Source organism: Pinus tabuliformis, chromosome 4_2 (assembly GCF_031772625.1).
Source record: "Pinus tabuliformis cultivar Carrire ecotype Pingquan chromosome 4_2, CPIR1, whole genome shotgun sequence".
Taxonomy (NCBI): Eukaryota; Viridiplantae; Streptophyta; class Pinopsida; order Pinales; family Pinaceae; genus Pinus; species Pinus tabuliformis.
The window spans coordinates 888,037,449-888,064,581 of record NC_142304.1 but is presented as its reverse complement, the minus strand read 5'-3'; the positions used below and the strand labels follow the sequence as shown (position 1 = coordinate 888,064,581).

Sequence of the window (27,133 nt, the reverse complement as noted above, 5' to 3'; positions counted from 1 at the left end):
AGGGTTTAATAACTCTATGAACTTTCAAACCCCACCAAATTGGAATCCTTGGCAACAACCTTGGTCCCAACCTCAAAATTCTTTTCAATCATGGGTACAAGGCATGCAAAATCCTTATGGGAGATTTGCTCAATTTTATCAATATCCTCCATCTTTTCAAAACCAACAAGCTCCACAACTTCCAAATCAAAACCCACAACTATCATTGCCATTTCAACAACAACAACCGTCTCAACAGAACCCAAATTCTCAACTCTTGCTTCCATTCCAACAGAAGTCAAATCAACTTCCTTCTTAGCCATTGCCAAACCCCAATAATAAAAACCCTCAAAATGCTTACATGGTAGAAGGTCAACAATTTCCTACCTATATGATTGTTCCTCTCAATGATGTACAACTCATATCTGATAGAGTTTTAGATAAACCTTCTATAGATGCCCAAAATCAAATCATTTCTGAGGAAGATTCTCTTGAAGCCAATAAGGGTTTTGAAGCATCTCTTCAAAACCCAAACACTCAGAAAGAAAAAGAAAAAGAGCTAACCCCCCCAACTCCTATAGCTGAGCAACCTGCATCTTCATCCACACCTCCTTTTCCTGAAAGATTACAAATTGACAAAGGGGTGGAAAAACAAATCTTGTTGCCTCACTATGATTTTCTAGATGAATTGAAGAATTTCTGTATCAAAATTCCCTTGTTACAAGCCATTAGAGAGATTCCTATTCTAGCAAAAACAATAAAGGAGTTGAGTCTTAAAAGACCAGGAAGGAAACCTAGAGACACAAGAAGAACCCACCTGGTAGGGAAAATTGCAGACATCATGATGGGAAAAATTACTATGCAAAAATATGTAGATCCCGGTAGTCCAATTGTCAAAACACATATCAATGGGGTAGAAATTCCAAATACTTTGATTGATTTAGGGGTTTCTATCAACATTATGAGTAGACAGACTATGGAACAATTGAAACTTCCTAATCTTCTCTTTACACCTACTTTACTGCAACTTGCAGATCGATCAATTATTAAACCAGATGGTGTATTAGAAGACATTTCAGTCTCCTTAGACTCTTGGGAATATCCAATAGATTTTATGATTTTAACCCCCAAGAGTAATTTAGGAGGACACCCTCTCATCTTAGGAAGACCTTGGCTAGCCACAGCCGATGCTTTCATCAGTTGTAGGTCTGGGGATATGTATATTTCTGATGGTAATTCGACAAAGAAATTCAATCTGTATCCTCCAGTAAAAGCAATTACAGAAATAGGAGATAATGAGTGGATTGATGATGAAGATACTATACAACCTGTCTTTACCATTTCGGAAGTTAGTGAAGATAGTCAAATTCTGAACACATTAGAAAAGTTTGAAACATCTTCAGAATATGACCACACACAATTTCAGTTAGATTCTGACATTGAGTATTTATCATCTAGACAAATGTCTCTTTTCTCTATGGAAGAGTTTGGTAGTTCCACCATTGAGATCTTTCCAGGAAAAACATTAAATATCAACAAAAATTTGGAAAGATCCCAACAGGAAGAACTAACCAAAATCTTGCAAAAACATTCTACTGCATTTGCATGGGAATATACTGATATGAAAGGTATTGACCCTAAGACTTGCATTCATCACATCTACATTGAGGAAAACAGTAGACCAATCAGACAACCTCAGAGAAGGATGAATCAAAACCTTAGGGAGATAGTGAAAGAAGAGCTCCAAAAATTACTTAATGTAAACTTCATCTATCCAATTTCAGATAGCCGATGGGTTTCTCCTTTGGTTATAGTACCTAAAAAGAATGGTAAATGGAGGGAATGCATTGATTACAGGGAATTGAACAAAGCAACTTTGAAGGATCACTTTCCTTTACCCTTTATCGATCAGGTATTAGATACTTTAGCAGGCAGAAAGTATTTTTCATTTTTGGATGGTTTTAGTGGCTACAATCAGATTCAGGTAGCACCTGAAGATCAGGACAAGACCACATTTACCTGTCCATGGGGAACTTTTTCTTACCGAGTACTTCCTTTTGGATCATGTAATGCACCCACAACATTTCAAAGGGAAGTACTAGGAATCTTTTCTGATCTAATCCATGATTGTGTAGAGGTTTATATGGATGATTTTACAGATTATGGTAATTCGTTTGAAGAGGCATTAGAGAATTTGGAAAAAGTCCTTATAATATGTAAAGAAACAAACTTATCATTAAGTCATGAAAGATGCTTTACGATGTTTACTGAAGGGATTGTTTTAGGACTTCATATTTCAGGGGATGGGATTAAAGTTGATAGATCAAAAGTTGAAGTCATCTCCAAGTTGCCTATTCCAAATTGTCAAAAAGATGTTAGAAGTTTTCTTGGATTTACTGGATACTGTAGAAGATTTATTGAAAACTTCACCAAAATAGCATCTCAACTCTTCAAATTACTTACAAAAGACTCTGAATTCAAATGGGATCCTGATTGTCAATCTGCATTTGAAACTTTGAAAACAAGAATATCTGAAGCACCCATTTTGAGAGGGCCAAATTGGAAACTTCCTTTCCATATTTCCACAGATGCTTTAGATACAGCTCTAGGAGCTGTGTTGGGACAAAAGGATTTAGTTCCTTATGCCATTTACTACACTAGTAAAAATTTGACTCCCACTGAGTTAAACTATACTGTGACTGAGAAAGAGTTCTTAGCTGTTGTTCATGCAATCAATAATTTTAGACACTATATAACTGGCTATGAAACTTTTGTCCATACTAATCATTCTGCAATTAGATATCTCATGAATAAACCTGTTACTAATGGCAGAGTTACAAGATGGCTCTTACTTTTACAAGAATTCAATATTACTGTGTTGGATAGACCAGGGAAACAAAACACAGTAGCTGATTTCTTGTCTAGAATCCAAAATACTAATGAAGATTCTCCTGTAGAGGATAAGTTCCTAGATGAGTATTTATTTGCAATAACTACTAAGACTCCTTGGTGTGCAGATATTGCTAACTATTTGGCTACAGGAAAGCTACATCCACATCTATTTCCTGGTGAAAAAGGAAAAATTATTCAGGAGAGTTCAAGTTCTTCATGGATTTCTAATGAATTGTTTAAAACAGGGATAGATTGTGTGATCAGAAGATGTGTTCGGGAAGATGAAATGCCTGACATCCTCAAGGCATGTCATGATGAACCATGCGGTGGACACTTTGCTGACAAAAGGACGACCTATAAAATCCTTTCTTTAGGATATTATTGGCCTTCCCTTTTCAAAGATGCAAAACAATATGTCAGAAGGTGTGACAGCTGCCAAAGAGTTGGGAGACCGACTCTTTCAAATGAAATTCCATTACAACCACAGGTACTCATCAAACCCTTTGAAAAATGGGCTTTAGATTTCATTGGACCTATTAATCCACCATCTAAACAGAAAAAGTATATATTGGTATGCACTGATTATGTCACTAAATGGGTAGAAGCTAAAGCATTGCCTTTTGCCACTGAAAATTCAGTTGTTCAATTTCTTTTTTAGGATATTTTTACTCGGTTTGATGTCCCAAGAGAAATTGTGACAGATCAGGGAAGTCAATTTACATCTAACTTAATGGAGAAGCTGATGGAAGAATACAAAATCCAGCATAGAAAATCTACTCCTTACCATCCGCAAGAAAATGGCCAAGTGGAGTCTACAAACAAAGTTCTTGAAAGCATCATCACCAAAACTGTTCATCTACACAGAAAAGATTGGGCAGAAAGGCTTCCTGAAGCCTTATGGGCCTACAGAACTACATGGAAGAATACAACAGGACATTCTCCCTATGAACTTGTTTATGGGAAATAAGTCCTGCTCCCCATTGAGTTTGAAGTCAAGACTTTCAAGATGGCAGTCAAGTTGGGGATGAATCTATCAGAAGCCCAAAAGCACAGAATGGAGCAGCTGAATGAGCTAGATGAAATCAGACAAGAAGCAACTTTAAAGACTGATCTAGTTCAACATCAAAGAGCTAAATGGCATGACAGATACATGAAAGAGAGAAAGTTTCAAGAGGGAGATTGGGCATTACTATTTGATTCCAACTTCAAAGACTTTAAAGGTAAATTTCAAACCCATTGGCTTGGGCCATATGAAATTGACAAAGTCTTTAATAATGGAGCAGTAAGAGTCAAGACCATTGATGAATTTCAGATTTATTTTCTTGTGAATGGCCACCGATTGAAAATTTATCATAAGCCACTCTCAAAAGAAGAATTTGTTAAGATTTTCCAAGAGAATTCTGCAATAAGTCTAGTGGAGAAGAATCTTTCTTCCCCGCCAGCCTAGCCTTTTATTCTTTCAGTTAAAAAATAAAAAAAATAAAAAATAAAAATAAAAATAAAAATTGTATAAGCCTGAAAACCAATCATAGATTGGCAGTCTTATACAGAAAATATGGAGTGAAAATCAAGGACACTTGACACTATATTTTCTAAAAAAAAAATCTTCTCTCCTTCTCTTTCCATCTTAACTCCACCTCATTTTCCATTTCACTTCACCTACATCTCATTCACATTTTCTCTTCACTTCACTCCGCTTCATTTTCATTCCATTCCACTCATTTCATTCTCATTTCATCAATAAAAGTTCCTTTCAGAACTATTTCCACTCAGTTAGTTCTTTTCTAACCACATTTGTTCAGCTAAGTGGGTGTTGTCCCAGTTTCCACAGTTGGAAGTAGTTTCCGCAGCCAGAAACGATTTCCGCAGCCACCATCACTCTGTTTTTCAAATACATAGTCAAAATGTTAGTACAGAAATCATGAAAATGCAGGTGTAAGTGAGCAAATACCATGAAGACATGGAGCATCTCCAAGATATCAAGAAAGAACAGTTGGCTAAAAGCTATGGGCAAGAAATGACAAAGTTTCCAAAGGTACGAGCAAATTTTTTTATCAAATAGCAATTAAAGTCATGATTATGCATAGTTATCAAACCATGAAAAGTTCTACTATGTGCAATGATTCGATATGATAGCTCCATTACCACTCCTATCCCACGACATTACTCCATACACCAAGCATTCATTTCTTAATGGTCTCATGATGGGTTTTTCGGGTTTAAACTCAAGTTAACTGCACTTCATTTGCCACCTGCGCACATGAGATGTGACCAATCTCCTTACGGCTCTTCTTCACCGTATTTTCCGCAGCTATCTATTAAAAATGTGTGATCTCCCGTACGTAGCCGTTAATTCAAAAAGATCTCGCCTCCACTACCGGTCACTTACCATTTCATTTAAGACCTTCCTTTCATATACACGCACTTCAGTTTATAAACCCGTTCACCACTGTCTATCCTCTATTCTGCCTGTAATCCAAAGCATTCCCGTCACCTGCTATCGATTGCAACCATTACCTTTTACCATAAACCCTGCAATCGAACTACTGTCCTCTGTTAAAAATTGTATCCTCAGCCGAAACCCGAAACAGGGAAAGAAATGGGAAACTACTCAGGGCAGAGCTAGAAGGACCACAGGTTACCCTCAGGCCAAGGATTTACTGAAGAAATCTAAGCGGTTATGGTTCATTCAAAGGTTTAAAGGCTACAAAAAAGAAGTAACCAAGGCTTTTGCATGGTCATTTGATGGTCAGAAAGTGGAGATTGGAGATTTGAAGCTTACAGTGACCGAAACAACGGTAGCAGCTGCTACAGGCTTACCTCAGGAAGGTGAAAGATGGTTCAAAAATAAAAGCGTGGATGAACATGCATGGAGAATCATGCTAAGAAACCCAGGTATGGACACTACCGTGTTTACTAAAGGAATCCATGTTCATGCATTAAAGGAAGAATGGGCTAGCCTACTATTAGTTATCCAAAAATTTGTCACCTGTGAAGGACGCTTCGGTTCGATGTATATGTACCATGCTAGACTGCTGATGAATTTCTTAGAAAATCAGGCTCTTAATTTGCCTTATTTCTTTCTCTTGAGTTTGAAGAAAATGAGCATTACAGTCCAAAAACACATAGGCAATATAGACCCTCATCTATACCATCATGGACTTATAAAAATTCTTATTGAAGACCACTTAAGGAAAAACAAAGATACATGGGAGCAATTTTTGATAAGAAAATACTTCCAAGAGCCATCTGAGGCCTCTGAAAGTAGTACACCGAGGACACCAAGGAAAAGTAGGAGGAGAGAAAAGAACATTGCAGTCCAAGACTCCCCTACTATAGAAACTCAAGAAACTGACCAAAAAGAAGAAAAAGATAAAGCTAAAGACAAGAAACTGAAGAAAGAAAAAGGCAAAAGAACCATCCAAGAAGTCTATCCATCCCCTGAGAAATCCATAGAGGAGGATTATCAACCACTATCAGAAAGATTAGTACATCTTCAGGCTGCTGGTATAGCAAAGAAAAAGGCAAAAGGAAAAGAGAGTATATAAGAAAAGAGCACTAGTCCACCATACTTAAGGAGAAGCACGAGTTTAAAAGGAAAAGGGAGTAAAACGCAAATAAAAAGACCCCACTCCATTGACGTAGGTGGAGAGACACCTGAGAAAACTCTAGCTGGCCATATTCCACCTCATCCTCAACCAAGCATTGAAATCAGTCCTACACGTGATGAAAGCCCTTCTCGGCCAGAGTTGGAGAGCAGTCCTCCTCCTCCACCATATTTTGAACTCAGTCCGAGAAAGACACGTGAAGTGGACCCCAATCAACAGGAAGTATATGACTACTTGGAATCATTAGAAAAATCAGCTGCAGGTCCAAGCACCACTCTGCCACTAGATGCACAAGTTCAGTCCTTGAAGCAGGAGGTATTTGAATTAGAAGTCCTAAATAGGCATATCAAGCAGGAAAATGAAGCACTCAAAGAGTAGAGCAAGGTAGATAATATTATCCATGATAACACTATGCTCCATTTAGGATTATGGCAAAAGAAAAACAAGAAGGTGAAGAAATGTGCAAAAAGTTGAGCAGAGCATTGATTAATCTCAAGTTTAGGTGTCTAATAAGGAAACCAAGAATGGTGGTAGCACCAAAGAAGAAGAAAAGAGGGCTACATGTCCTAGCAGAAGCATCAGAACATATGGATTAGAAAGGGGTGACTAAATTTTGGTTGCATGAGGACATGCAACACCTTCACAGTGGGCGTATGTTGAGTCCCAAACCTACACTTCCCTATATACCCTTTCAGCCTTCTTTTTCCATTTACTTCGTCCGCCAAGCTGTCAAATCTTTGTATAATAGTTTAAAAAGAACTTATAGAATGGTTTCCTAACTATGCTTATGACTGTTGTTTGATTCAGATTTTTGTTCAAGTAGTTGCGGAAACTTGTCAGTTTCTGCAGCCAGCCCAAGTTTCCACAGCCATTTTGTTAAAGGCTATGCTACAGGTGTCCGATGGAGAAACTAGACACATGGGTAAGCTGCACATGACGTGTACATGGGGTGTGTCCCCTCAGATCAGCGAAATCATTCATAAACAATCACGGTCAACGATGGTCAAAGGAAGGGCCAAATGAAGAATTTCGCAGTGGCACGGCTCTGTTTTTCCCACGTGAAGTTTTGCGGGGCACGATCCTTAATTTTCGGAGGTATTGGCACACCTGGAGAGTAGCCCGTGAACTAAACCAAGCAGCCACCACTCCATGAATTCATGACCACCACGCTAGATCTCGGCTCAAGGGATTTACATGTCTTTTAGCAGCATAAATCTAGGAATTAGTTGCATCATCTTTTTCTTACAAATAGCGCGTTGATATATGCTGAAGGATTAGCTTTCATATTGTAATTTTGACTGTTGTCACCCACTGTACTGCATTTCACTTTAAATACATGAGAAGACAATTTTTTTGAATTGGATTTGTGACTGAGTGATTGACTGGCCGAGGTTGCAAAGCACCCCTGTACACCAGAGCCTTGTATAGTTTCTACTTGCTTTCATTTACTTTTTTCTTTCAATCATTGCTTGTATATATAGTGTGCTGTTCTAGTGATCATTGTTGTCTATATTTCCTTTATGTTTCTTTTCTAACTATTAGCTGATCAGTGCTTCTTTTACAGGTTTTGTTGTGGGTAGCTCGGGCAGATTTACATATTTTTTTATAACTACTGAGATATGAGATCATCTTGTCCTTCCTGCTAATTTTCAGTTTCTGAAGTTTTATTCCAGCACTGTCATTTTTCAAATTGTGTTTTGCTTATTTATTTTTCTGCTACCTAGACATCATACTACTCATTTTTTTATGGTTTCTTTCTATAGTCAAGTGACTCTATTAGTAAGGAATCAGAATATTACTTATTGTAGTGTGATTTAGTTTAATTTACTGCAATTTAGATATCATATTTCTTAACTTGTTCATGATTGCTTCCCATAAGGCATATTGAGTTGAAGGGTAAAGGATCAGAAGAGTTGAAGTAGTGTGATTAGTTTCCTTCATGCAATTTAATTTCCTGCAATTTAGATATCATATTGCTTAACTTGTTCATGATTGCTTCCCATAAGGCAGATTGAGTTGAAGGGTAAAGGATCAGAAGGGTTTAAGTAGTGTGAATTAGTTGCTTTGCTTTCAGTCTTTGAGTTGCTTTAAGTTCAGTTTTTACTTTCTTTTTCATACAGCAGCAAGGATACTGGGCCATTGTCATTAGTTCACTGTTTGATACATTTACTTCCTCTTAAGAATTGATTTCATTACAGTTAGTTTAGAGCTTTCTTTTTGAACACTTTTAAGTTTGGAAAATCACTGTAGAAATCACCATTACCATCCATACTTAACTTTCATTTTCGCCATCACACACACTAGGGAATCCATAAAAGATAAATCCTAAAACAAACTAAAAAAAAAACTCAAAAACGACAAAAGGCTAAGAAAATGGTTATCTTGTACATATAGTACACTTCACTTCGTCAGTTTACGAATCCCGGATTGAAATTTTAATCAGCAATTTAGAACACACTAAATTGACCAAAAGCCTAAGGAAATCGGAACGAACGTGTGGAAAACCGATGCAGTCTAGTCTAGCAGAATAGTCAACAGCCAAAGCAGAAAAGGAATGACAGAAAATGTCAGGAGGGGAGAGATCCCCTCCTACCAAGAAGTGGCAGCAGGAGACAGACAAAGCAACCAGGAGTCAGAGGAACGGAAGAGCACGGGGCCGGTGCTAGGAGCAGCCTGGCAATCAGGCCGCAGAGGAAAGTGCCTGCCATGTACAACAGAGAAACCCAGATATGTGATCCCAACGAACAAGCTGGAAAAGTAACGAAGTTACATGAGGGACCATGCCCTTATCTGCAATTTTTTCGGAGTTTGGCCGTCGGGAAGGGACCTCACCAAGTGGATACAGCAGAAATGGTAGCCTCAAGGCCACATCGAGCTCAAGCTGGGAGCGAAAGGCTTCTTTACGGTAATCTTCTTTAACCTGAAAGATAGAGAACAAGTTTTTGATAATGGCCCATATTTCTATAATAATGCCAGTTTGTTCTTGCGCTTCTGGGAAGACTGTTATAACCCAGACAAAGAAACCTTTCTGGCTGCTCCTGTCTGGGTCTGTCTATTTGGGCTCCCCACCGACTTCTGGGACCCGGATATCCTGGAAGGAATAGGCAACTCAATAGGAAGCTTCGTGAAGATAGCAGATACTACAAAGAAAGGCAGATACACCTCATATGCCAGGATTTGTGTCTACATGAACCTTGCAAACCCCATCCCTGACACTATAGAGCTTGAATACCACGAAGAGATCTGGCAGCAAAGCATAGACTATGAGCACATTCCATTTAGGTGTCATAGATGCCATACCCATGGTCATCTAGCAAAGGAATGCCCAATAACCCGGGAGGAAGAAGAAATCAGAGGGCCCCAAAGAAACAAGAGAGAGTCGGATCAGGAGGAATTCCAAGAGGTGAGAAACAAAAAGAAAGCCAACAAGGAACCCCCCCAGAAAGATAGGAAAGGAAAACAACCTGACACAGCGAAACCAAACAGTTTCGCTATACTGCAGGTAGAAGAGGATGAGGAAGATCAGCACATGGAACATCAGGAGGATAAAGGCTCAGACTGCAGTGAAACTAGTGAAAGGATCCTAGCTAAAAGAAAGGCCCCGAGTGAGACACAAGAACAGGAGAAGGAAACAGAGGAACAAACGGATCAGATGGAGACAGACCAGGAGTCCAGTAGGGAGGACCTAAGCCAGGAAGAGGAAGTGTTGGAAAATCTGCTGCATGAATGGAAGAACCTGGATGAGAGGTTTATCCCCGAAGATCAAAAGAAGCTGTATACTGAAACCTTCCAACAATACAAATCCAAATTAGAAAAAGGCAAAGCCCCAACAGCAGAAAACCAAGAGACTCAAAAAGAAACCAGATTAGATCAGACTGGTCAAAATAAAGGGGGGAAAAAAAGAGGAAGAAGAAACATCAAGGAAACCATACAACTTATGGGAGAAATCCTAGTCAACACTAGAAAAGTAGTTCTAGTTTCAGCGGTGTTCCAAACCCTCTCTTAAGTTAATCAATGATTTTGATCTCATGGAATATCAGAGGTTTAAATAGTAAAGGAAAACAGAGACATCTGGTAGCAAGACTCAAACAAGACAAACCTCAGATCATGCTTCTCCAAGAAACCAAAATCCCCAGACAGAAAATGGAGGAAATCCTAAATAAAATAAAACCAAGATACGAACATGTCACTATAGACCCCAAAGGCAGTGCAGGAGGAATAGTTATCCTCTGGAACCCAGCTGAAGTCCTCGCTAACTGGTGGATAGGAATGCCAAGAATCCTCACTCGGCGATTCAGACTAATAGGACAAAGTGAATGGGTTGCAATCTCATTTTTCTATGGGCCCCACACCCGTGCAGACAGGGACCTGTTCCTCACTCAGCTGACTAAGCCTTGAAGTTTACACCAGGAACAGAGATGGATCCTGGCTGGAGACTTCAACTTAATTTCTTCTCAAGAAGAGAAAAAAGGTGGAATAAGTAGGGAAGACACAGAAATGGAAAGATTCAGAGAAGTGCAAACATAATTAAGAGTAGTGGATATCCCAACCATCAACAGAAAATACACATGGAATAACAAAAGAGGCGGTTCCAAATAGATTGCTTCAAGATTAGACAGATTCCTCATCTCAGAACACATAATTGAGCTTAATATATTTTATGAAGCCTCTATCCTACCCTCAGCAGGGTTGGATCACTGGCCAATAAAGCTGGAAATAGCCTTAAATAATCAGAGCAAAAGGAGACCCTTCCGGTTCGAGTCCTTTTGGCTCCGAGCCCCTGACTTCCTAGACAAAGTAAGAGGCTGGTGGTAGGACAGCAAAAGTGGAAAGGAGGGCCTCAGCAAAATGCGCTCATTTCAACAAAGGCTCAAAGAAATTAAAAGCAAAATTAAAAAGTGGAACAAGGAAGAATTTGGCAATATCCAGCAGGAACAGGGCAAACTCCAAGCCAGAATGGAAAGAATCCAACAGCAAATCATCTTGGACGGCCGAAGTCAGGCTCTGGCAGAGGAGGAAGGTAGAGTAATCACCCAATTAGAGGAAAGGAGAAAACAGGAGGAAATCCTGTGGAAACAAAAATCTAGAATTCAATGGCTCAAAGAAGGCAACAAAAACTCCAAATTCTTCCACAAAGCCATGATAAATCACCACCAACACAACATAATATTCTCCTTGAGGGACAAGGAAGGAAACAGAGTGACTCAGCAGGATGAAAGTGAACATCTTCTGGTGGAGCATTTCAAAGGTATTCTCTCTGAACCTAATATCAACAGAGCCGAGGACATAGACAAAATCAGCCACCATATTCCCAAGAAAGTCTCTAGAGATCAAAACCTGGCCCTTCTTCGGATAATCTCCAAGGATGAACTGGAGGAAGCAATAAACAAAATGGCTAAAAATAAGGCCCCAGGACCCGATGGATTCACCATTGAATTCTATCAGGCCACTTGGAGCTTCATAGGAAATGATCTACTTGATCTAGTGGAGGAATCCAGATGCTCCAAACGCATGCACCAAGGTTTGAACGCCACCTTCCTGGCGTTAATTCCAAAGTCTGGATGCTCAGATGAACCGCAGGGTTTTAGGCCCATCTCCCTATGTAATGTGGTCTACAAAATCCTTGCAACTATCATTGTCAACAGGCTTAAGCCTATCCTGCCGGATCTCATTGCCCCAGAGAAAACTGGCTTTGTCCAAGGAAGGTAGATCACTGATGGCATCATAGTCGCCCAGGAAATGATCCATTCCCTGAAAAGCTCCTGAGCCCCAGGCATGCTTATCAAACTGGATCTGGCCAAGGCGTTTGACAGGCTTAGCTGGACCTATCTGGAAGGTATCCTAAAAGCCTATGGGTTTGATCAACGATGGATAAAGTGGATCCTATCTATGGTTAGCTCCCCGTCATGTCAATTCTCCTAAATGGCTCCCCCTCTGAAGCTTTCACTCCTTCCCGTGGGCTAAGGCAGGGAGACCCCCTGTCTCCTTTCCTCTTCATCCTCGCTGCAGACGGCCTAGGAAGAATGATTAACGCTCAGGTTTCCAAAGATCAGATAAAAGGCCTCCGCATCTACGGAGAAGATATTTCGGTCTCACACCAGCAGTTTGTGGATGACGTAATTCTTTACGGTCAGTACACCCTAAAGGAAGCTCAAAGAATTATCAAATCCCTATCTCAATTTAGCAGAGCCTCTGAGATGGAAATAAATAAAGATAAATCGGAAGTGTTCTTCTTCAACACCTCCATGGTAGTCCAAAGGTTCCTAGCTCGTACTCTAGGCTTCAACAGAGGATCCTTCCCCTCCAAATACCTAGGAATCATGTTAAATGAGCACCAATTCTGGTTGTCCAATTGGAATATGCTAATCAAGAAAATCCGCAATAGAATGGAGAACTGGACCCACCGCTCTCTAAATGCCCCAAGTCGGGTAACCTTATTGAAATCTGTTTTGCAGGCCATCCCAAACTACCAGCTCTCTTGTCAAGCAATTCCTAAGGCTGCGAGCCAAAAGCTGGTCTCCGTGTTCAAAAATTTCCTCTGGCAAGGGACTAGCAAAACTAGAAAGTGGGCCCTTATCTCATGGGAGTGGCTCTGCTGGCACCCTAAAGATGGTGGTCTTGGACTTCGCGACCCCTTCGTCCTCAATCAAGTAATGGGCGCGAAGCTCTGGTGGCGGTGGCTTTAGGGGGGGCCCTGACCTGTGGAAGAAACTCTAGGAAAGAAAATACGACGAGACAGGGGAAATTGAAGACAAACTGAGAAGCACAACAGAGACCAAAGGTTCTGCAATATGGAACTTGGCTAGAGGCAACAAGGATCTGATAAGGCAGCACAGTTTCTGGGAAATCCGGGAAGGAGACAAAGCTAGATTCTGGGAAGACAAACTGAGAAGCACAACAGAGACCAGAGGTTCTGCAATATGGAACTTGGCTAGAGGCAACAAGGATCTGATAAGGGAGCACAGTTTCTGGGAAATCCGGGAAGGAGACAAAGCCAGATTCTGGGAGGAATCCTGGCAGCAAAGAGACTGTCTCATTAAAAAAGAAAACCTCCATGCCATCCTAACCTTTTCGACCCAAGCAGGGGCTTCAACTTTTGGCAACTTCTGGAAGCCCAATGAGGCAGGATACTAGCAAAATTGGAAATTTAAAGAAGATTGGGTAGGAGCACCAGAAACCGACAGATGATAGGATTACCATACAGAGATGGCTTCGTGGAAAATAGCAAAGAAAATGGGGTCTGACATTCTCATATGGGGCAAACACATACAAGGAAATTTCACCACAGCAGAAGCCTACCCACCTTCATATCAACAGAAACCTTCATTCGGAAAACAATCAATGGAAAAATATCTGGGAAATTAAGCACTGGCCTAAAGTTTCTTTCTTCCTTTGGATAGTTCTGCACGGTAGAGTGCTCACCTGGGACCAAATTATGTGGAAAGGTAGCCAAGGCCCGTCCCAGTGTGCCCTTTGCCTCGCCCAAGAGGAAACCATGGAGCACTTGTTGAACCTTTGTTCCGTCAGCTCCTCCCTATGGAACAACCACCACAATTTGTTAGAGCGACAGCACCGTAACCAGCAAAATATCATAAGCACAATCATCAATTGGAGAAAGAAGCCTTACCTGAACCCGGTCGTTAACCGTGCCTGGCTCCTCTCCACTGGATTCCTCCTCTGGAATATCTGGAAAGCCCGAAATGGGTCCATTTTCAAAGAAGAAACTAGAACTACTGCAGCAATTTGGGAGCAAGTCATCAGAAACCTCCGGGAAACAATCCTTTCGGAATGCTGGAAGGATGAAGACTGGAAAGTCTCGAATACGGAAGAAACCATACTGGAAAAATTAGAGGTCAGACAGAGTATGGTAAACTATGGGGATTCTCGAGCCGATAAGGCCAAAGAGGTGACTCAAAGAAACCAGTACAGATGCCCTCCATATGGTTCCCAAAATAGAACTTCGATGGAGCTGCAAAGCACAACCCAAGCGAGGCTGGCATTGGAGGAGTCTTTAGAGACGTAGAGGGGAACACTCTCAGAACTTTCGCGATGGACTGCGGAGAAGCTTCGAACAACGAAGCAGAGCTGCACGCCTTAAAAAGAGGACTCGAAATAGCTCTCCGGGCAAACTTTAAACGACTCCAAATCGATGGGGACTCAAAGCTGGTAATTGACATGGTCAGGAAGCTCTAGAAGCAAATTCCAGCGGAACGAATCAGCAAAAGCTGGAGAACCGCTTGGTTGGTAAGTGAAATTGGAAAGCTCATTCCAAAAATTGACTATCTCCTCCCGACCCACACCAGGCACGCAGGTAACAAGCCGGCAGATTGGCTTGCGAATTGGGGCTGCCAGAACCGGGGCAAGGAAATTGATAGCGAGGGTCTGCCTCATTTGCATCAAGAGGAGAAAAACCAATTCCAGCAACTTCTAAACAATGATGCAGGAAGGAAAAGCATGGGGAAAACGAACGGCCAAGATCAGGCGGCACACAGTGGAGGCGAAGATAATCCTCATCAGCAAGGCTCAGACATCTCCTACGTGGGAAAAGGCAGAGGGGTAAGGTAGGCACATGACAGGCAGGTGACGGGGCATGACCAGAATGGCCGAACAAGTGGAGGGGACATGCAAGCTGAGGTATCATTAAATAGAAATCTAGAACCAGCTCCGGAACTCGAGATAATGAGTAGGGGAAGGGCGACAGATGGAAACATGAGTCAAGTTAGGTTACGGCAAGAGCAGCCGAACAGAGAAAGGAATGATGATGCATGAAGTGGAAAGGACAATTCACACCACTTTCCAAGATGGAAAAACCGGTTGGCGTGACGGAAAAATAAATGGACAAGCGGAGGCCGGAATTTCTATAAGCCAAGTGGCGGCATGCTCGACACGACATCGAGTTAATAAACCCGAGAAAACAGATGGCAGGCTCATTCCGCTCAGCAAGAAGAATGACAAAGAACGGAAAGGCGCCTGCTCATCTATGCGACCAACCCTCCTCACCGGCCTCAGCAAGAAAAGGTGGTATGTTTCCTTTTGTCCTCGTCCCTCAGACATGCATGCTTGTTTCTCTGGTCCCTTGGTCTGGCTGGATATGCTTTGGCCCTATAAGCAGACCCCCTATCGCTGCGACGCTGAAGGTCCCTCGAGCTCCTTCTGGTTCCTCCTTTCCCAGTCCCTGGATGGGGAAGATTTGATTTATGGTAGTGCTATGTCCTGCTCCAAGAGTCAGGCCATTTGGGGGGCTTCGCCGGGTTTCGCCATGCTTCTGGAGGGTCCTAGCACCCTTGTTATTTTCTTTTCTCTGGTTTTCTACCGTGGTTGGCTTCAATTCTGTTCCTCCCCTCCGCTGACCAAGGCCGTCTGGTCTCTTTGCTCTGTTGGTTGGGGGGATCTCCGGACTCCTGTAAGAAGGTGGCGGGTCTTTAACCAACATGAACATAATGGCCCTGTTCTAATGTCACATGAGACTTCCCATGCTAAGCTCGTCGCCAAAATGGACCAGACCCCGACCAGGTTCTATATCTCTTACACTGACTCTCGGCTTTCTGTTGTGACAGGTAGGACCAGAGGGAAAATGGCTCCAAGAAGGACCACTCCTAAACAGAAGAAGGAAGCCGGCACCAGTAGTCACCCTAATAAAAGAGGCAGGAAGCCCGACTTTGATAAACTCCTTCACCTGATTGACGGGTACATGACTGGTATTTCTCCTGAGGTCCGCGCTCTCATCCATGAATGGGAACGTGAGCTGAGGGAAATAAGTGCGAACCAGGAGATCCCCCGTGAGGACTGGGCTATAATCTCCGACCCAGGCACTTCCAGAGGCAGAGACTCGTTATTCAATAGAACGTTACAATTCTACTGGATCATGAAGCATGTGGTTGGCAGGGCCATGGAGGTTAACCAAGCGGTGCGCGAAGAGGAAGATGAAGAATGCAAGCAAGCAGAGGAACTCCTCAAATGCCAACTGACGGAAGAATCAGCCTCCATAAAGAACATTCTCTTGAAAGAACTTGCGGCGGTCCAAGTTCAAGTTTCCAGAAACCATCTGCTGCTAAAAAACATGGAGCAATTGATGCTGGAGCTCAAATGGGCCGTTGAGCAGAAGATCCTGAAGCCGGGAGACAACGACTCTAAGCCGGCCCCGGTGAATCTGTCGGATGAAGATTAGTGGTGTGTTTATTTTCTATACTGTTTTGTGATGAATTTGAACTATATCTGGGTACCTTTCTCTGTTACAGTAGTTAGCCTCGCTTTGAATAAGCAGAACAGTGGTTATGATAGGAAGAAAGAGTTAAACATTTTTAAATTTTGGTCTGGCTTTCAGGCCAAAAGGTGGCGGTCTGGTTTCCCTCAGGCAGGCCAGCCACCCTAAGTCTAGTTTAATTGTATTTTGATGTTTATGGAATGAAGAATGCCTAACCTTACAAAAAAAATTAGTATCAAATGGTATAAGAAACAAAGATCAAGATCAAGTTACTGAAACTCTTTATGTGTAAAACTATATTTATATGTTTTAATTTTCTTAATTAATATAAAAATTTTAAATTCAGAAAATATAAATAAAAAAATAAATAACTTTAATATATATATATATATATATATATATATATATAATTAATTTCAAACTCTTATAATTGTCATATATTGTTTGACAAACTTCTATCTAACAAAATGATTTTTAAAAATATTTTAATAAAATATTCAAAATATATTTACATATATACTGAAAATTTCATAATCTTTGAGAGAGTTAGATGATTAATAACTTTTGGATGGCCAAGCAATAAAGTTAAAAAAATGAACTTATGAAGGAATTTTTTTTCCCGAAGCGTCTCCGAAAATTCATTTATTTTAAGTTCAATGCTCTTAATTTTTAAGAATAGTTTTTAAAAACACCTTTTCTATTTATTTTTTTTTTAAACGGAAATTACGTTTTTGAATACCATTTTTTAAAATAATATTAGTTATGCTTTTAACAAAATCATCACCAATCAACATCGTTGTTAAACTATATAAATGTAATATATAAACTATATATCATTTGTTTTTATTATTCAAATAATTTATTGGATTATTTGTATTTCATTTTATTAAAAATATATGGTCCTCTGAATTCATATTATATATTTTTTATTATAAATATTATTTTTATGGATAGAGTTCAGTTAATATTTTATTAAAATAAGATTTCAATTTTATTGAGAAATTAAAGTGATTTACTTGAAATAATTTAATTATATAAATTAAATGGCCAATAAATATAGATGAATATAAAAATACTTATTTAAATTATCACTTTATTTAAAATTATTATTTTACAAAATTTTAAAAAAATAATCATGTTACTTGAAATTACTATCTTTCAAAATTTTAAAAATAATTTATCTAAAATTCAAAAGTTTAACCTAAACTATATATACACATTTGAATGCATCTTAAAATAGTTACTTCATAGTTATTATACATATAAATTTTGTTGTTTTCATAGCTTATACATAGAAATTTCACAACAAAGATTTTTCATTTTCATTATTTATTAAGGCAACCATATAAACTAAATAGTTGACAAAGATGATAGGCATCAAAATACAATGATAAGCATCAAAACACATACTTATTTATCATAAAAATTAACTAAATTATAACTTTATTTTAAATTGTTATTTTTTTTTTGTATTTAAGGGAATCAATGATTGAGTCTTCCTCGTACTAGGCAAGAGGTTCATTTCCAAGATTTGAACTTGAGACTTTTAGACTCACATTTACATTATATTTTCAATGACTTGCCTAATAAACTTTCTAAAGACTATTTTAAATTGTTATTATTATTGTTAATTATAAAAAGGATTCATATATAAATTTAAAACAAAATTTAGCAATATTTTTAATCATGGAAATTGACACCATTTAAAAACCAAAATTTTGATTTTGTAAATAAACATTATTATAATACCAAGACTTAGCAATACCACATTCCCAAAAAAACAATAATTCATTTTATATAACACTATTTACTATAATAATTTTTTTAATTAATCATTTTAACCCAAAAAAATAAAAAAAAATAAATAAACCTCACTACCTAAACATAAAATATATAATTGTAAATATTATAAAAAATATTTTACAATTATTTCACTAAAATTAAAACCATACCATCGGTTAGTTAAATTAATGTTTTGTAACCCATATTCCAAAAAATAACGTTATAAGAGAGTTACGTTACTCCCATGAGAGTGGTTTGTTTTTGCCTTATTGGAAATGGTTAGTTTGTTGATAATCACATGGTTGACGTCAATAACGTCACTTGAAGAGCTTAACCAGATACATAGAGCCTAATTATCGCCTCACGACATTAGGGAATTTCGAGTGACAATTGTAACATTGAACATTGAATTTTCGATTTTGCAGGATCCCCATTGCTTTTTGCGATTATATAAGCGTATCGTACCTTTTTCTTATTTCTGGTAATGGATACCTTAGCCGAAGAACATATATGGATTTTTCGGTTAAGGATCCATTAAAAAACTAAAACCTCAAGTTCCGTGTGTCTGGAATCGTTGGGTACTTCAACTTCAAACTTTTTAGTTTAAAGTTTTACATGATCCAATAAAATGCAGAAATGTTATACGATATCGACGTGGGTGCTGATCATTGTTACCTGCGTAAACGTGATCGCCAACGTTGCAGGACAACAAGTTGCTGAGGAGGCGCCGGTCGGGCGATGGGAGCTTATTCTGCAAAACGCGGGGCTGTTTGCAATGCATATGACGCTAACACACGCTGTTAATGTTATCATGTACGATCAGACAAGAAACGGGTGCCCAAAAAGGGACGTCGGGAGGCCCATACCGCAAGAAGGTCGTTGCTGGGCACATTCGGTGGAGTACGATATCGTGAAGAATGAGGTGAGGCAGCTGCAATCGTCTACGAACACCTTTTGTTCGTCGGGCAAGTTTCTCAGGAACGGCACGTTGGTCGGAATGGGCGGCTGGCAAGACGGAGAAAAAATGGTCCGCTACTTGAACACCTGCGTCGACTCAACCTGCGACTGTATCGAAAGCAAGACGCCACTGCTTTCAAGGAGGTGGTACTCTTCCAACCAAATCTTGCGTCGACTCAACCTGCGACTGGATCGAAAGCAAGACGCCACTGCTTTCCAGGAGGTGGTACTCTTCCAACCAGATCTTGACAGACGGCCGGGTCATGGTAGTAGGCGGGCGGAGATCGTTTGATTACGAATTCATACCTAGAAACCCTAGGTGTAAGGCCTTCGAGCTGCGGTGCGACCGGTGCCGGGAGAGGTCGTGCTCGCGGGCGCGCGGACGGGCGTGCGAGCGCGCTGAACGGAGAAAATGGGACAATACAATGCGACGAAACAGAAACACTTAGAAATGGCTAAGTGTTGAACGACATTTATATGGCGACTTGAAGGAGGTTGCGTGAGGGCAAAGCCGACTGTACAAGGGCGCTTTATGGGTGTGTGGATGCCAGTTTGGGGGTCGGCCAAGAGGCTAACGCCCACATGAAGGACCACACATAAAACTAGTTAAAACACATATAAGTAAAGAGCTTGAGAGCTCATTTGTAACATCACATTCACTCTTGGGATCTTCGCATAAGACAAAGGAAGAAGTGCGCAGTTATAGAGGAGGACTTGCGCATATCTCATGCGCATTTCCTTAAGGAGGATTGCACGCTTTGTGAAGTCTTGATCAGGTCGAAGGTTGGACAGAGGTGTCTGGGGTGGATTCTATGATTGGTTTCTTGGTGTAAGACTTGGCAAGGATTCTTGGTGGCTCGGGTGAGCACCATCCTTCGTGCAAGAGATGCACAAGATGTTGTAAAGGCAGGTTTGCCTCTTTGTTGTAATATTTGGTTAAGTGTGAGACTTGGTTCGGCCAAGACACACTTGTATTGTAATCTGATATTCTTAATAAAATTGTCGGGCAGACTCACATTACGGGGAGTTGCCCCTCCCCTTTATACTTGTTGCAATTGTTATTGTTCTTGGCATAATTGCATGATGATAATGAATGAGTATGGGCTTCATTAAGTATAAAGGATAATTGCATTTTACTTAGTTGCGAAATACAAGCTAAGTATGTTAATGTGAAAGTAGGCGTAGTCCATGAATGTTAGTATTGGTGAAAAGAACGCATTCGGTGGTGCCACACCTTGCTACAAGCGGTTGGAAGACTACCGCAGGTGTAGCGGCGTCACAGTTGGTATCAGAGCTCGTACCGGGGAGCTGGTGCTGGTGTTGAAGCGTTGAAGCTGATACACACCTGCACTTCGTGACAGTTGGTATCAGAGCAGGGTTTGCTCGTGTTCGGGTTGATGATGAAGTGCTGATCCCACTGCACTATTGTGATAGTTGGTATCAGAGCTCGGTCTAGAGCTGGTGAGCAAGGTTTGCTCGTGAAGGTTTGAAGTTGATGACAGGTATTGAGACTTGAACAAGGTTCAGGTGTTGAAGCATTTGAAGGTAGTTTCAAGACTCGGTTTGAGCAGGGTTTCTCGTGACAGTGGAAGCAGGTTCAGCAGAGGTGAAGCCTAGTGCTTGGGCCAAGCTGAACGACAAGACATGGCAAGTTTGAGAGAAGGTGAAGGGAAGCTCTTGCTTACCTTATACAGGTTGAAGCGGTTGAAAGAAGAGAATCCCCGAATTCGAGACTAGCGTGAAGTCTTGGAAGGGAATGTTGAAGATGAGCTTCTTCAACTTGGATGGACAATGGAGCAAGATGAAGTTGCAGATTGTGCTGACCAGAAAGAGGAAGCCGTGATGATTGAAGATGTTGGAGACATGACCATGATGGAGGATGAACTTGAGGATGATCAAGTTGGACCAGGATTGTGTAGTTTGTGGACATGGATGAATGAGGAAGAGCCTCATGATGATGAAGTAAGTATTGATACTTGTGTTTCATTTGGGCATTTGGTAGATGGGCCGTATGCAGGGAAAGGCAAAGCCAGTTTGCCTATGATATGGAGGATCTTACCATGGATGACTAGGATGAGACCTTGTATGGAGGAACAAGGATTGTTGATTGTTTCTGGACTTGTTGGGGTTATTTGTGACCTTATGAAAGAAGGTGAAAAGGCCCTTGACAAGGGTGGAACTTGATGATCGTTGCGGATGATTGAGTCATGCTTTAGCCATATGAAGAATTGGCTAAGTGCCCGGCATGACTCATGGACAGATTGGAGGGCACACTCTTGGGTGGACTTCTCATGGCCGAGACCAAGAGATAGTCTTGGTGGACACTTTGGTGGAGGATATGTAATGGAAGAGACTGATGACATAATGATATGGTTGGGTGACCGAGTTCACTAAATTGAAGATTGAAGACTTGGATGAGGATGACCGATGGTTGTGATGAGTCTACTTGGTGGGACTTCATGGACAACTTAGTCATGGACATCAGGTTGGAGACATGGAGCATGGCAGCCTTATGCAGGGACATTATGTGGGAGCACTTATAGAGGTGTCACTTATGGACATTCAATGAGGAGTGCCAAGGCAGGAATGTTGTGCGAATGGATTTGCTAGTGTGACATGGAGACTTATTATTTATGAGCCTATGGAGAGGTTGTACACTCTTGTGCAACAAGGCCATGGACTTGGATGGATTTGTGGGCTGATTATGGAGCTCACGATGACATGAGTTGTTGTGAATTTTAGGGACTTCATATATGGTGGACTTAGAGGATTTGATGCATTGAGGAGCTGAGGTCAAGAGACTTTAATGTAGTATGGGATGCATACTTTCAAAGTACATGTATGGGCATGGCTTGGAAGAGTGACTTGATGTGGAGGATCGATATGAGGCACTTTGGAGTGATGGAGTTACAACGATGATGATGATGATGATGCCTTGGTGGCTGCACTTGGGCATGGGTTGAGCCGAGACTCAACTACTTTTCACACATGATGATGTTGGGATAGATGTGGCTGATTTCATGTAGCACATTGACACCAAACATCATGGACAGCATGTTGCAGATGAGATGGATGGAGTTCCATGGACCTGAGCATGGATTATGGAGATAGATTCTTGATGAGTCAAGGATGTGACAGGATGTTTTGAGAAATGACTGATGGTGGCATGAGGATGTTCACTCTCAGGGATTGAGCGTGATAGTTGGACCGGCCATCCGACTAGTTCGAGACATGAGGGCTAGCAGTGGACCGAGATGTGTTGGCATTGTGTTGGAGTATCATGGCAGCAGTTCACATGAGGACACGTGATGAAGGCAGGAGGTCAGTAATCATGGATCGAGATGACATCTGATGGAAAGCATACCTTGGTATGGTGATCTTGGTGGCAGTTGGTCACTATGTCGAAGCATGATGGAGATGAGGCTCTACATATGCTGCAAGGATGTTTTCTTTGTGTAGAGGAGTCAACATTGTGGATGATGATGATCTTGGTGGATGGCTACCGGGATGGTATGTTGTCGAGCAGGACAACGATTTCAGGTGGAGGAGGATGTAAGGCCTTCGAGCTGCGGTGTGATGGGCACCAGGCGAGGTCGTGCACGCGGGCGCGGGCGGGCGCGCTGAACGGAGAAAATGCGATGAAACATAAACACTTAGAAATGGCTAAGTGTTGAATGACATTTATATGGCGACTTGAAGGAGGCTGCGTGAGGGCAAAGCCGACTGTACAAGGGTGCTTTATGGGTGTGTGGATGCCAGTTTGGGGGTCGGCCAATAGGCTAACGCCCACATGAAGGACCACACATAAAAGTAGTTAAAACACATATAAGTAAAGAGCATGAGAGCTCATTTGTAACATTGCATTCACTCTTGGGATCTTCGCATAAGACAAAGGAAGAAGTGCGCAGTTATAGAGGAGGACTTGCGCATATCTCATGCGCATTTCCTTAAGGAGGATTGCATGCTTTGTGAAGTCTTGATCAGGTCGAAGGTTGGACAGAGGTGTCCGGTGTGGATTCTATGATTGGTTTCTTGGTGTAAGACTTGGCAAGGATTCTTGGTGGCTCGAGTGAGCACTGTCCTTCGTGAAAGAGATGCACAAGATGTTGTAAAGGCAGGTTTGCCTCTCTGTTGTAATATTTGGTTAAGTGTGAGACTTGGCTCGACCAAAACACGCTTGTATTGTAATCTGATATTCTTAATAAAATTGTCGGGCAAACTCACATTACGGGGAGTTGCCCCTCCCCTTTATACTTGTTGCAATTGTTATTGTTCTTGGTATAATTGCATGATGATAATTAATGAGTATGGGCTTCATTAAGTATAAAGGATAATTGCATTTTACTTAGTTGCGAAACACAAGCTAAGTATGTTAGTCTGAAGGTAGGCGTAGTCCACAAATGTTAGTATTGGTGAAAAGAACGCGTTCGGTGGTGCCACACCTTGCTACAAGCGGTTGGAAGACTGCCGCAGGTGTAGGGGTGTGACACTAGGGACCGTGAGGCCTTGAAGCTCCCATTCCTGTTGAAGACCAACACTGTGGGAGAGGAGAAGAATATGTATTCCAGGAGCTTTCACTAAGGCCCAAGAAAAACACAAATACGAAGAGGCCTTGAGGAGCTGGGGGAGAATGGAGATCACGTCTCCCAAACCGCAATGGCATATGGAAGACATGCCTGGCCCTAGAGTAATGGGTGACATGCTCATTCTCCCCACTGGAAACATTCTCATCATCAACGGAGCCAAAAATGGCGCCGCTGGCTGGGAAGATGGGCGGGACCCTGCATTTTCTCCGCTCCTCTACACGCCCTTCGCAGCCGTTGGCAAGAGGTTCACAAATCTGGCTCCGGCTAAAATCCCGAGAATGTATCATTCCACTGAGGGACATCAAGTACGGGGCAAAATTCATGGTTCGTTTATCTATTTCGGAGTTTTGAAGCAAGGACTTATATTTTAATGCATATGCCCCTCCTTTCAACATGCACGCCATGTCCATGCACCAGAGAATGCTCTCGCTGGCAGTCATGGAAGTTGTCAAGACCCAGGCAAAGAGCACATATTTAGTTTCAAATAACTGCTCCACCCTACTCAGTGGTGGCTCCTGCGGGTTACTACCTGCTCACCACTGTCAATGCAGATGTTCCTAGCAAGTCTGAATGGATCTGCTTCATTAATTAAAATGTCTGAATATTTCACGCTGCTCATCTATTTTATAAGTGTGATGTACCACTGTGTTGATATATGTCATTCAATCTCCACAGTTAACCTATCTGAAGATATAATGAATGATTGGAATTTTTACTGTTTCAACGATATTGTTATTGTTGCAGTTACGTGGAAAAATAGACTGCAATGATATTCACCTCTAGGATATAATTCTGTTGAATACATTTCCTTGGGTATTGATGCTTATTAGTCACTGCCTGCATCCATGTATGGGTTCATATTGATATACATATTTTATGGAGCTTTTGATTTTGGCTAATAATAGTATATCATATATATATAGAGCTTGTTAGGCCCATAGGCATCCCTCCTATTGGAGTGGGAAACTTTAATCATTTTCTTAATTAATCTTTTTGATCAGATGCTAGTGTATTTTCGTAGTCGTCACTAAATCAATGAATGAAATTCACAACAGTAACTTTCTTGCATGTCTAAATCACATGTTTAAAGCATACTTAAATTATTTTTTTACAAATCATGATTAAAAATTTACCATACCATTTGTTAATCGCCACCTATTATGATTAAGACGAAGTGGAAAGATTAAAAATGGTTGTGAAACGTACGAATCACCATCACCATCCATTTCAATTACCTTAGGAACACCAACAGTTTCAATTCCGCCTACACATCACTCACCATTTCAATTCTCCTATACGAAACGTGGCCAGAGGGATGTAAGACATTGATTTAGCATGGCAATCACTAACAGTTTCAATTTCATATAGCCATCACTTACCATTTCAATTGGCCTCCTCCATGCAAGGGGCATTGATGTGTCGTTGCCCAACAACACCGTGGATTCCAAGGTGATTAACCTTGGGAATGGCTATGCGGATATCAAGCGAAGACGAGATGATGGAGAGGAGTTGGATTATGAACGAGTTTGGTCGAGGGTGGTTAGCAACGTAGAAGAGGAGGGCTATTCTAGGAAGAAGCTTAGACTGTCCAAAGAACAATGTGCTGTTTTGGAAGAAATCTTCAGAAAGAACAAGGTGCCCAAACCTGTAAGTTTCTATACACAGCATTCACTTACAAGTTACTACTCTATCGTTTGTGTTTTGTCATGCTTTTCAATGGTGTAGCTTCTTCTTCTTCCGCAGAAGGAAAAGCATGCGTTGGCCTTACAGTTGAATCTCCGCCATCGACAAGTTGAGGTGTGGTTCCAAAATAGACAAGCAAGGTTAGCTCCAGTCCTTTATTCATTCATTGTATTTTGCATGTCGAAATTCATATGGAAAGTTCCATTTTGGAATCAACAGCTACATAATTTGGCCTGTAACTATGAAGAATGACTTGGAAATCAATTGTTGTGCAAATTTATAGTTCAGAAAACTTTTGATCTGATGGAGATCCTATTGTGTTGACAATTTTATTGACTCATTTCTGTTATAGATTAATTAAATGTTATGAATTTGTTTCAGGACGAAGCTTAAGAAAACAGAAATGGACTATGAGCTTCTGAAGAGATATAATGAGGCACTTACAGACGAGAACAAAAAACTTCGCATAGAGCTGGAAAAACTGAAAGCTTTAAAAATGTCGCCACCTCTCAGGCCTGCATCAACCGTTACCATGTGCCCCTCCTGCAAAAGAGTTTCAACGGTTGAGAATAGTAGCCACTTGACTTTGGCGAAATCTGGGTCTATGTTTTTACGCAACTATTTCCAGCAATGAATTGTCGGGTATTGATCAGAGTTTCTTTACCCATAGTCATTGTTTAGCAATGGTGGACACCATCTCTTTGTAAAACAATTTAGGTTTTCTCTAAAGGTTCACTTTATGAAACATTTAGGGTTTCGGTATATTTTTTATTAACTAACTTAAGTTTAGAAACCTCTTAAGTCTCTCTTAATTTATTGAATGAGATGAGGCATCTTGATAAACCAAGGAACGTATAGCTGTACAGAGTGGGAGTCTATGAAATAAACATTGTATGTAAAATTCAAATGTTTATGTGAGATCATCTCTTTCTCCGAACCTTCTTGTGTGAATTTTCTACTATTTTTATTATCAATCTAAACATGTATAATAATCGTTTTCATTTATTATTATTTTTAATAAAATACGATGACAATTTCTCTATTCATGCTCATAGTAAAAGTAAATGTTATCGTTATCGCTAAAAGCAGTACTTATTGACTAGTTAATGCATGCATATTAATGCCTACTTAACAACTATCATTAACATGATTTTTTCTTCAAGGTTTCATGTTCTAGTTATACAACATAAGCGAGACATATGAAAATATTGTTATTGTAAAATGATTTAATAAATAAAAGACCTTTGTAGGTTATTTTATCGTTATTTAAAAAATGTTATAAAATTATAATTTTATTAATCATTGTTAAATTTTCTTAATTTTTTTTATTTTAGTAATCATTGTTTAGTTTGAACAATACAACATATTTCTATTGATGATCTTAAACCTGTTAAAAAAACTTAGAGTTTTTGTAAGCTTGGACCACTCATCTCGAGGAGTCA

At 40.4% G+C, this 27,133-nt stretch overlaps 1 protein-coding gene across 1 annotated transcript; it reads left to right on the top strand.

Moving 5' to 3' along the window:
- Nucleotides 1-24,052: 24,052 nt before the first annotated feature.
- Nucleotides 24,053-26,325, top strand: LOC149172548 (homeobox-leucine zipper protein HOX3-like). Its single transcript, XM_089426361.1, has 4 exons — nt 24,053-24,313; nt 25,377-25,655; nt 25,752-25,831; nt 26,073-26,325. The coding sequence occupies exons 1-4, from the start codon at nt 24,053-24,055 to the stop codon at nt 26,323-26,325; spliced, it is 873 nt and encodes a 290-aa protein (XP_089282487.1).
- Nucleotides 26,326-27,133: the final 808 nt, after the last annotated feature.